The following is a 12,409-nucleotide window of genomic DNA, read 5'->3' as shown; positions in this document are numbered from 1 at the left end:
TTGGACTAGCCGTAGCTTGGTCCCGTGAGCTGGCTGCCCTTCGGTGCTTGGGGCATTTCTTCTAGTTTCATCCCAAAGGTGTCTAGCTTGTTCCTCAAGCCTGATTCATGAAGTGAAACAAAACAGACAGTGGGGTGATCAGGAGGCTTGCTTAAAAGCCTGGAATAGCCGCACGCGTCGTTTCCAAAGGCAGGACTTCTGCTGAGGGCACGGTTTCACGGTACGGCTGAGCGGGGCCTGCTGGCAAAGGGACGTCTCGCCTGCCCGGCTCCCTGCGCTCACCGGAGTGCTCGGCAGGTCACGCCGTAAGCTAATGCAGCGCGCTCTGCTCTTGGGTTTTGCCGTGCTACGTGCCGAATCAGTTTACTTGATCGGGCGAATGGCAGATACAGCGCGAAAGAACAGAGGGAGGAAGAAGGCATCTTCGCTTTGGCTCGAGATGAATTAACAGTCCCCTGCTGCCGTCTTCAGTGTTTATGGGGAAGAATTTGTTTTACATGTTGTTCTCTCAACACATCGACAGACGAGCTGTAAAAAGCAGTGATTCCAGTTAGATAAAAGCTTCCAGCAACTTCAGTGGAGTCTCTTGAAGCGGAGGACGGACAGGCCTCGTGCTCCAGGCAAGCCGCACAGGCTTTGCCGTGAGCGCGCTAGTGTTTCATTCCCCGAAAGCTGTCTGATCCCCACTGTTTGGGTATGTACTACAGGTGTATAGTCTTATATATGTGTGTATATCTGTAAGCCTGGTAGTCCTGATATAAAAAGCATGCACTCTAATTTCCTTTCTAGGCGACTGCACCTAAGGCAGCATAAACTTATTTCAGACTATTTATGATGACTCTTGGTACTTGAAAATAAAGTACTGAAGTAGAATACTTCAAAAATAAATTTATCCATATGAACAGTGTAAGCAACTTGCAGTCCTCATCTTATATTTGCATCTGTTTTAAATTCGTTTTTAATGTTTCAGTTTAAGATAAATTGCATTCTTGTGCACGATGATAGGTGAAAGTTGAGTAGTCCAGTATTTCAGAGATTGCTGTTTTCCTCTTTCAACATTCAGTTATTTTGTATAGAATTTGCTAATTCTCAGATTAGCTGACAGAAGAACTTCCTGTCCCATGCGGCTGCTGTTGGATGCTAAATTTAAGCTGAAGCTAGTAGTACCTGATGTTCAGAGGGAGCTACAGAGACCATTGGTCACGTCTTCCCCTGCGACAGCTCGGTAGCGAGGTACAGGATGTGCTGCTGTCCCCAGGTTGCGTTTTCTGCTTCATGGCTGTGGTCACTGCAAAGTGACGTTGTTCAGTGGCTCGCTCTCGGCTTCCTCATTAAAGGTGGAATGTGGGCCTGCAGGAAGGGCGAGGTCTTCCCTCCCCGCGCTTCCAAAACTCGCGCAGTCATCAGTGTCTGTCTGCAGAGCAGTCTTGGCTTGGGGACTCCGTCCCGCTTCTCCCAATATGATGGGTAAAAGCAGTCCCCGGCTTCCTGCTAGCAGGCCGGCTAAGGGCCTCTCCTAAACTGCCGTGCTAATCTTTCGTTAAGCGTGTGGATGTTTTTAGCTAGAAATTCTTAACGCTGTTGGAAGTAAATGTTAATTATTCTTAAATATCAAAACTAGAACGCTTCTAATACTTATCTTATTTATACATGGTTGCATTTGCTGGTGTAAGAAGCTTGCGTTTTTGCAAGAGATACCCTGAAATGCATTGGTCAGCAAGTGCGTGGCAGGCAAACGCAGCCGGTCGGCCCGCTTCCTTTTCAGTGGGGAACTCCCTGAGCTTCGGTCGGTCCTAGCACCGGATCCTGTGCCGTCTCGGTCAGGACAGGATTCTGCCTGATACGTGTTTGAAGACAGGCTGCAACTGATGCCTTTTTACATGCATTGAGCCATTTTTTACCAAGCTGCTTATCTTAAATACCAAGTCAGTCTAAGATAAGTCTAGGTTAGGTACAAAACTAAAATGGTGTGCCACTTGCTGACATCTTACAGAGTTGGTGGCGTACACATTTTTTAACAGTAGATAAAAGTCTAACTTAAGCTGATAATGAAAAGCATCTGTTTGCCTGTGGAAAACAGGACCAAGAAGAGAACAGTGTTAGCAGTGATAAATACAGCCTACTTCATCGAGCCTTTTTCTTGAAAGATGTGTGCAGTGTCAAATTCAGTTTTGGCAATAGAGATGGCTCATCTCTTAGGGAGTCTGTTAAAGGACAGAAAAAATCAGCTGTTTCAGAACTTTCTTATTTGTAAAGCAAACATCAGGCACAGCACTTTGTTCCCATGAAACATTTAGTATCTCTGTATGCTTGCATCAAATCAGTTAGCTGATGTAAGTAGTTGCTATTTAAGGTCGGTTTGTATTTAAAATCAACACACTTAAAATCTGTTTTAAGATGTGCTGCTATAGCTAGAGTATTCTTACCCTGTGGTTCTGTGTAATCTCCAGTGGGATTTTGCGTGTATGCTAAACTGAAAAGTCCAAAAACCTCAAATAATTGCTTTCTAACAGGACGTAGTTTTGATCGGGCATGGTCCTTCTGTTCTGTGTTTGTGGAAGAGAAGTTTATTAATCTTGTATGAGATTTTCCTAAAATAAATATTGTTATTCTTGCGCTTTATGTTGCTATCAAAATATCTAAGTGGCTTTTGTCTTACTCTTGTTGGGGTTTTGAGCATTACTGTGTTTCAGTATTTAATTATTAAGCACTTTATGGATCACTCATTGTCCAAGCAGGTGATGTGCCACGAAATTGAAGTCAAATATCTTAAAAAAAAAAAAAAAAAAAAAAGGGGGGGGGGGAGGGAAAAGTGGATGAATCTTATCTTTAGAGGCATTCTGCGTATTCAACCGATGAAGTACATCAATAAAATGAACTTTTTGCATGTGACCAGCCTTCCAGTAGCTTATTAAACAGACTTTAGGATCGGAGGGAAGTCAATGTATTGGATAAGAAACCGTGACAGAGAGGGAGTCACCTTTTCAGAATAGGAAACTTGAATATTGGTATACTTCAAAGCCATATATAGCAATAGACATGTAGTAAAAGCGAACAGCCATGTATAAAAGATCAGGGATAAAATAAACTTATTTTTGCTAGATCTACAAGCTAGAGAAAGATAGGAGAAAGCAGTGTAACAGGAAATGAGAATCAATACTAAACAGATCTGGTTCAACATTAAACAATTCAAAGTGTATGTATAAACTGGGATTGGAAAAAGATGTGGAACAGCTTAAAGGCTTGGGTATATATGTAACAATTGTTAATATTTTGGCTGGGAGTATGTGTAAGCATTCAGGTTTTTTTTTTTTTTTTTTGAGAGTAGACCTTTATCTGGAATATTATTAATTTCTGATAATCTTTAATAATAATCTAAATCAATAGAAAAGATCTAGGAAAGTCAGCAATATCAGGTAAGAGGAGACTCCTGATGAAGGATGTGCCCAAGGAAGATCATGGGAAGGTGGTAGGGCTGCCTTTTCCACTGACTGTTGCTGATTCATAAAGCTCTGCAGTGGTGAAATACAGAAGGGTAAATTTGGCTGTCCTGCTTTTCTCATATCTATATTCCTTTACGTTCAGATGTGTTGATTATGTTATTGATTAACAGCGTGGAGTTGAATTCAGATTACTTTAATGCATGTTTTTATTCAGGCGACGTTATTCAGGATTCCCGCTGGTTTTTATCAAGCTGCGCGCAGTCTGAAATACCTCTTGAGCCTGTGACGAGCTCGGTGCGGTGGATGAGCGTTGGGGAACTCTCGGTCTGTGCAGCTCTCCCTGCCTCCGTGTGCTGCACGAGCGAGGGGTTTATTCCTTGGCAGTGGCCAGGAACCAGTGCTATGTACCCCACTGTGAACATGGTGTTGATTGCTGTGGTACTTTTATTAAAAAATGTTCAATTTATTATAATCCCACTGTGACCATTGTTGCAATCTTTGACCTTGAACATGTTCGTTAGTTTGACTTTTTTTTTTTTTTTAATCCCCCTTTAGGGCTGAGAAAACTGAGGTACTGAGTGAAGATCTGTTGCAGGTATTGTAACTCAGTTAATATGTATTTTTTAAATGTTCTTTAAAAAGTTTGAGCCTTCTGAGTTTTGTGGAGTACCTATTGTGGGGAAAACAATTGCCCTCAATAGGGATGAAAACAAAAGCATCTTTGGCTCTGACTTCTCTGCATGCAGGAAAAACTATGATATAGTTTGAAAAGCTAAAGTACTTCTATTTCTAAAATCCTATGGTATGGCTTGTTAAAGTGAAGGATAAAGCTTTTTGCTTTTAATTAACTGATCTAGCTTGTTAAACTTAAGAACCATTAGCACTAACAACTTGCCAGTCTTTCTGGCAGATTATGAGCTGGGAAGAAGTTGTGGTTAGGCACAGCTGGTGTCTGTCTTATTTCATTATTCTACTTTAGGAAGAGCTCAACTTACTTCAGCCTTAAGAGAAGCAGCAGAGGATATGCCAATTGCTTGCAAATAGATACTGTCATAATTTCTTCTAAAAGTCTGTAATTGTTCTGAATATACATAATGCTTCTTGTTTAGTTTACAGTAATTATTCTCAAATTTATTATGTATTTTTAAAAATATACCATCTAATCAAAGATTACATTTGCAGTGGAATATTAGTTGCAACTATTAGATTAACTAGGTTGACTGATCACATGAAACAAATTTGATTACAAACTTATTCTTCTATACTGGTTTCTTCCTCTGGTTATTTCGATGGCAGAATGTAAGTTGGCAAGGAGAGTCAGATACACTGGCTTGTCCGTGGAACTTCAAATGTAATGGTTATTTCAAATTGGTTGCGAAGCATCTTAGTATGCTTAAGTTTGAGACCTGGCTGTGAAATATGGAGACCAAATATGAAAAAAATGGAGGCAGCTACTTTTATTACAATTTTCTCCAGCTGATCAGATTGAAGTAGAAGGAGGAGAGAATGTACCAGGCTTAAAACTTGGTTTTAGTGAGAATACATGAGATGATCTTGAATAATAGTTAAATGAGCAGAATAGAAACAGTTTAGCCTTCTGTCCAGGGGGCAGCTTTACTTGACACACATTCTAACAATTTGGCAGTGTGATTGCTAATTTCTAAAGAGGAGCTTACAGTTAAGTGGCATGAAGGATGTTAAAACACCTTGATAGCCTTTAAGGGCCCATATGTTTTCTTGCTTAGCTGCAGAATAGTAACAAGAAGTGAAAGCCAAAAGCTCTGCTGCTTGTTGCCAAAAAAATTTTGCAAGCAAGGCTTTCCCAGGCACAGAACAGCCTGGCTACACCCAAATGGAAGAATTTACTCACTTGTTTGTTTGTTCTTGGGGGCTTGTGGAGGGGAGGGAGGTTCTTATCTAACTAAATTGCTTAAAAGCTTGGTACTGTTCATTTTATAAACATGTTTTCAACAGTGTTCCTTTCTATGTTTAGCTTGAGCTTTGACATAGGATTGCAGTAGCTTTTTCTGTTTTGTGAAGCATAATATTCCATTTCAAGTATCTCTGGTAAGTGTGTTCCTGTCTAAAGAGGAGGAATATACTTCAGCAGTACTGGAAAGGCATCTACAATAAACCCAGGTTCTGGAATGCGCTTATAGTGTATAATAAACTAGTTGTATAATGTTTTGTGCACTGAAGACATCCTGTGGGTACAGACAGTTTGGCCTCTAGGTCACATTTTCAGTTTAAAGATAGCTTAATGGAGATTAATGTCCTTCATGGTTTTCCTGATGTCTTTGAGCTAAAGAGTCGATTGGGGGAAAAAGTATGTTACCATGAAGTTTTGGAGTAGTGTTTCTCCTGTCAAACTCATGCCCCTTGTGTTTGGCATTCAGACCCTCTGGAAAAAGGCTGTCAGGAATATATCCGCTCCAGGGCCTTTCTAGGGAACAGAAGCCATCATGCATGGCTGACAACGCTGCATTGGTACACTGGGGTCTGTGAGACGGTTCAGTTAACTGGATGTTGCCATGTTTCATCTGTGGATAAAAACCTGTGCTCAGTATTTTAAGTCTAAACTATATGACCTTGCAAAGGTAAATGTTTTCATAAATAGGGGATGGTTTAGAATGTGTTGGTCATCTTAGCACAACAGAAACTCAGCTGCAACACTAGACGTAAAACAGTACCTTCTTGTTCCTGTGTCTTCATGCAGACTTTTTAAAGTGGACTTAATTTTGAGATTGTTACTATGTGCTCAGTAAGAAAAAAACCAATGCAGTTCTCTGCACCTTAATCTACCATAATACTTTTTACCAAGCTTTTTGAGCAGCTGCCTTTGGGTTACTCTTATGGCCATCAAAAGCTTTTCATCCCTGTAGTGTCTCATGTAGCCAGTGAGACTTCAGTCCTCCTACACTGGTCCTCCTCCTCCTCACCAGCCCTCCTACACTGATTCTTTTCTACCATCACTTCAGACTTAAAAGGTGCTGCCCTAAAGTCCAGCAGACAATAAGCCTGGCTTCTGGAGCTTCTCCAATCTAGAACTTACCAAAACAGCTGCTTCCCTTTTCTGAAATTTCAGGAAATAAGGGAGCCCTGTCCTGCGTTTGCTTGTGTGTTCCAGGATGGGGTTCCCACGTCGAACAGAAGTGATTCTGCGCTGTTCCTCACCAAGTTCCTTCTCTGCTTCTACATCTCTTAGTTGGCAATCGTTTTCCTCACAACTTTTCTCAGTCTGCATCTCTGTTTTTTTACTAGCTGTGTTTTTTACTAGCTGCTTTTGTTAGGACCTAATTACATCCCTCCAACTGTAGCCACTTTAGGAGGACACTGAAAGGGGTGTCCATATTCTATCACAGCAAGCAGTATCCATAAATACCAAATAAACCTTTTGGGAGGAAAAACAAGTCACTCTAGTCTGGATGCATAACGTTCTAGGAGAATTTGCAGCATTTCTGTGTTCATTAGAACATAGCAATTTGCTGCTTGTGGAAGAGCCAACTGATTGTATACTTCCTGTTTTAAAACCAGTTAGTGTGCACTTAGGAGAACTAACGCAATGCGTAATAATTTAGCTAGCACTAAAATTACTTCTGTATGTCAGAGCTGATCTGTATTTATGTATAGATATGAAACCTGGGGAGAATTATTGCCCTCCTGAAAATGTAACAGAAGAGATTTTAGAGCTGTACTGAAAACTTGAGTTTGTTCAGACTATTTTTACAGATAAAAACTACGTGGGGAGGTTTTTTTGCTTTTTAAATATAAGCCATTCCAAAGGGCCTCCTTTTAATCATGGTGAGTCATCAAAATGCAGATAAACTGCATTCCTTTGGCACTGTGCATAGCAAGCTCAGTGCCATAAGCAGTTCTATCCCAGTGCTTGTGCACTTGGAGGCTTTCAGTTGTTTGCTTTTGGTGTGTTTTTTGAAATAAAATAGTCAGTTCCTTACATAGAATCCTTTAAAAGAGCAGTTTATTAATATATATCTCTGTCACATTCACATTGCATATAGCAAGTCATGTTTCAAATATGCTATGGTAAACTGAACTCCTGTTTGTGCATTGATATCTGCTATTTCTTTTTTCCTTCCTCATCCCTTTTGAATCCCATTAGTTTCTCCCTGAAGATATTGGAACATGTAGGAACTTTCTCCTTGCATTTAATAGCCAGAAAAGAAAACCTTATAGCAGACTTGAAATATTTAGGTTTGGGCTGACATAAGGAACTAGTCACATGTATCTTAGCCTTCTACTTTACAATATTACAGTGAAAGAATATTAGAGTTTTTTCAGAATTTTCTCCATGGATTAGTGTCTTCGATACCTGCATGTTCTGTTCATCACAGACTCCAGATGACAAGTGTCAAACTGATTCTCTCCTGCTATGACAAAGAGCAGGGGGAGAATTTTCTCCCTTTACCCTTCTCTAGTCTTGTGGACATTGCAAGCTCCAACTGAATAACCATGCCCCTGAGAACAAAAGCAATTTAAGTCTCTTTCCAAATGTGTTTGCTGCCAGGCACTTTTGCTAAGTGTCTGAACGCCTCGTAAGCTGTAGAACTTGAAAATATGCAAGCCAAGACCAAATGTGATATAGAAGGAAGATTTTCTGCTGAGGCCAAGAAAATAACTTCTGTTTTTTGTTTCGTTTTTCTTTTCCCCCCTCTTCCCCCTCCCACAAACTAGATTGAGAGACGCCTTGACACAGTGAGATCTGTTTGTCATATTTCACAGAAGCGATTAATTGCGTGTTTTCAGGGCCAACATGGTACAGATGCTGATAAGAGACATGTAAGTACTACTGCTCTGTGGCTTGTCTTCTGAGACTAGTCTGAATCCTGTCTGGTCTTTTGCATCCTGATCAGCCGCTATGCCTCATATTGTCCAAGAAAATAAAACTCTGTAGAGTCATCTCATATGTCAAGTTAATTGGTAAAATGCTATTTGTGATACACCATCCAGATCTAATAACTTGAGCTTGGAGTACCTCTGTGCTGTCGAGACACTTGCTCATTTGTGCAATGTGCTGAGTGCTTGCAGCTTTCATAAGACCTGACTAAGAAAAGAAGATACTCTAGAACTCGATCAGGTTTCTTATGTTTAGAATTACCTATGTGCACTGATGGCTAAAATTAAGCCATCTGTTTCTATATGTGTGATTGATTTCTGACCCTTAAGTTTCTTTAGGAAAAGCACAGGAAAGGCTTTTAAGAAATGTTAAAACCAGAAATGATTAATGTTCAAGCTTTCTCCTTTTAATGAAAAATAGTCCTTCTGAAAATACAGGGACAGAGAATTAACCTCTGCAGGGAGGTGAATGACAAGCTACTTAAATTTCAAGTGAAAGCTATTTAGCTGTTTTTGACTTAAAGCAGTTTACATTTTGAGCCAGTCATTCCAGCTAAGACTAAGTGAGAAGAAAGTGCTTTTTATAAGTATCTGAGAACAAGAGTCTTGAGAGCTACTATTCAAAGATGTGCACTTAAATAGGCTTGAAACTTCTTCTGACTTGGCATTTTCTTAAAGTCAAAGAATGAATTGGATATGTATATAATAGAAACTATATGAAGAAGAGAAAATTTTAGGGGATGTATTTGGAAAGCTGGAGAGAATAAGTAGCACTAAGTAAAATATGCACTTTTCTTTCTGTTCCATAGAAAAAGCTTCCTCTAACAGCTCTTGCTCAAAATATGCAAGAAGGATCTGTCCAGCTAAGTGATGAAACTCTGTTGGGGTAAGTGTCTGGCTTTTTATTTTTATTTATTATTATTATTATTTTTAATATAAGTCGCAGTCTGCCATTTTATTGTCTGCAGAGCTATAGAGACTTTGGCTACAAAAAGGCAGCTTTCCCCCCAGTGAAACTAATATTTCTAGGCTCCTTCCCTAATCCATAGGGAGAAAAAGCGAGCAAACATTCCTTCTTGAGTGATCCTGGACAAGTTTTAAAATTGCTCTGAATTGCATTACAGAGGATTCTGACACTCTCCACTGTTCATGAAGAACCCAAATTATCTATCATAAAAGCCTTTGAAAACGTCTTCTCTTCTTGTAGATTAGTAAAATGCTTGTTAACTCCATTTAAAATTTAAAATATAAATACTGCATTCTGCAGGTTTGCGTTAATGGCTTCTGGCTTAAGATAATGCTAATTGCCGTGTCCTGGCAAAGTGCAGGTTTCCAACTTTCATGGAAGCGTTTGAAACAAATTGACATCAATGTGCTAAATTCATAGAGCAAATGTGTTTCCATGTGGCTGATGGACATACTAATGGAGGCAGTGGAGAATGTCCTAAAAACCTGTGTGTGCGTATTTGTGAGCTGTTGCAGGAATTTTAAATAAGGATGAAAATCCTAAAGTAAATAAGGTTTATCTTTAGAACAAACTTAAAACAAAGGTCAGATCAAGAATTTGGAACCTGAGACTGCATATGTGATTTCTTAGCTTTGTGGTGTTAAGAGATTTTTTCGAGTTAAAGGTACTTAAGAGAAAATTAAATACTACATTGGTCAATTTTCCTGCATCTGGTAAAATGGAAGAATGGGCTTTGAAATAAATTCTAACTTCCCCATTCTTGGGGCCCGTATAAGAAGAAGATTTAAAGCCACCAAAAATATTTAAATAGTTATCATAGGATCATTTTAAGACAAAGGTTTAGTAACTCTCCTCAGCTGTCCTAAATTTGCCAATGACAGCGTAAAGGCATCTTGCTTTTATGCCATCAAATAACGCCTTGCTTTATCTGACACAAAGTTCCAAAAGGGTAGCAGAGGGTACAGGCCACAATTATTTTTGAATCTTTCTTCCTTAGTCGATAATAACTCATGTTACAACAACTTCCTATAATTCTTAAAGGAAAATGCTAGATACATGTGGTGAAGCAGAGAATAAACTGGCAATGGAACTCTCTCAGCATGAAGTACAAATCGAAAAAGAAATTTTAGATCCACTGAATCAACTGACAGAGGTAAGTCACTTCCCCCGACTGAACAAATAAGTTTGGATTTATGTATAAACTGAGCAAAAAGGTTTATCTCAATGTTAATAATAAAACAGTTTTAAGTAGTCATGCATTAATGCTGAAAAATGAGTCTGAAATCTACAAAATTTAGTAGTCACAGTACACAGTTTAAAAATAAATACAAGCCTTGATTTCTGGTTTTAGTCGGAGATCCCTAACATTCAGAAGCAGAGGAAACAACTTGCAAAGTTGGTGTTGGACTGGGATTCGGCAAGAGCAAGGTAAGAATTTAATTTTAATGCTAGGTTGTTCTCTAATCATGTTAACTTCTTGTTGGCATCTCATGGTGTCTGATCCGATACTGGTATTTGCTGCTGAAATGCTGCTGTACATCTGTTAATACTTGCAAAAAAAGACAAACTTACATTTGAGTTATTCAGAAAAGGACTTATGACTTCTGGATCCAAGTGGAATCAAGATCTTGGAGCTCTTTCATGCCTATGTATATTTGGAAAAATGCTGAAGATTCATCTCTTTTAGTTAACGTACATTGTCAGCTTAAGTAAAAATTGGCATCTGGAAAAGCATTATGCTGCACAGCACTGGAAAGCAGCCCTCTGGGCTTGGTTTATCAAGGCTACCCAGCTTCTTTGCAACTGCTTAGCGTAGGCTTTTTTATGCTTCCCTTAGGTTCATGGAATCAGGATGCCATTAAACTTTTAAATAAAATAAGATTGAAACTATTTTCTGCTTCAACATACTGTGGGTACAAAACTGGACTTAAACTGTCATGGCAAATTATGTAGTACTTGCTGGGACTGGTCATCCTAAAATATCTTAACGCCCATGTTGTAGGTTGTAGAGGCTGCAGGATTTCTTGTGGATTTTTATAGTTGTTTGATTATTTGTGAATTATGCCAGCTATATCGTAAATGGCAGTTTGAACACTCCACAAAGTTCCGTTGGGGAAAACTTCTGAAACTGTTGGGTTTGTTTCTTATCAAAAGAAACCAATTTTAGAAGGGACCCATAAATGCAGTTTCTTCTGTAATTATAGGTTTCAGTGAATGACTGAAGCCTTCCTTCCACAGGTATAACCAAGCCCACAAGACTTCAGGAACAAATTTTCAAGTACATCCTTCAAAAATAGAATCTCTTAAGGAAGAGATGGATGAAGCTGGAAATAAAGTAGAACAATGCAAGGTAGGAAATGAGTCCTGTCCTTTACATGCCTCTCACTAGCAACTGTAGCAATCGTCATATGGCTGCTTCTGTAAACCTTGCTTGTGGAACTGGCTATCTGATTACTGTACTTGCAAACTAAGTGGTTGTTAGCAAAATGTATGTCTTGGAGGTATAGTTAGTGCTAGCTGAATTTTGTCCGAATTGCTTTAACTTAATGAGAAACTTTGTTTTTTGAAGACAGGCATGTTACATTATTTGCTGTTTTAGTCTGAAACAATTAGAGAGAACCGTGTCTTAGCCTTGACTCGGATGGTCAGGGTGTCAGGCCGCTGAGTAGCCATAAAGTGAGAGCTGCCTGGATGAATTTCAAGCTGCTGACATACAAGGAACATTCTGAGTATTATAGCTTGGAGCAGTTCATTTGCAATTTCACTTCTCAATTGTCAAATAGTACATTTTACTACAGTTGTGCTGAGCCCCAAAAACCTTTTAGTAGTATTTGTCTTTGCATACAAAGATCGGCTATAAATAATACATTGCCATACGATCCAATTGCTAACTTTATTGGGCAACTTCTTTGATATATAAACAAAGTTAAGCAAAATTCATTCAAAATGCCTGAAAGAAAACAAATGACACTGTTTAAAAGGATGCTGCTAACTATTCAAAAATGAACTGCACTCTATTACCTAGATGATGTACCTTGACTGTAACTTCACAGTGCACATACCTTCTCTGCAAGTAGTAGAAAATAGATTCTGTGTTAGATATAGGCACCTAAATAGGTTAGGTGTTCTTAGCCTTTTCTGCTTT

The 12,409-nt window shown here is 39.1% G+C and overlaps 1 protein-coding gene across 4 annotated transcripts in view; it reads left to right on the top strand.

Annotated features, from left to right (window-relative positions):
- ARHGAP17 (Rho GTPase activating protein 17) overlaps window positions 1-12,409 on the top strand; it is a 51,189-nt gene that overhangs the window by 21,161 nt on the left and 17,619 nt on the right. For all 4 annotated transcript variants that reach the window (XM_067306629.1, XM_067306630.1, XM_067306633.1 and 1 more), the window contains exons 2-7: window positions 3,999-4,038; window positions 8,136-8,240; window positions 9,107-9,183; window positions 10,306-10,417; window positions 10,616-10,692; window positions 11,503-11,614. In XM_067306629.1, coding sequence (XP_067162730.1) covers window positions 3,999-4,038; window positions 8,136-8,240; window positions 9,107-9,183; window positions 10,306-10,417; window positions 10,616-10,692; window positions 11,503-11,614 — 523 coding nt within the window. The remainder of the gene's footprint in view (window positions 1-3,998; window positions 4,039-8,135; window positions 8,241-9,106; window positions 9,184-10,305; window positions 10,418-10,615; window positions 10,693-11,502; window positions 11,615-12,409) is intronic.

The sequence above is a fragment of the Apteryx mantelli genome, chromosome 16 (genome assembly GCF_036417845.1).
Source record: "Apteryx mantelli isolate bAptMan1 chromosome 16, bAptMan1.hap1, whole genome shotgun sequence".
Classification (NCBI taxonomy): Eukaryota; Metazoa; Chordata; class Aves; order Apterygiformes; family Apterygidae; genus Apteryx; species Apteryx mantelli.
Note: the sequence above shows the minus strand (reverse complement) of the source record. Positions and strands in the feature narration are given on the sequence as shown.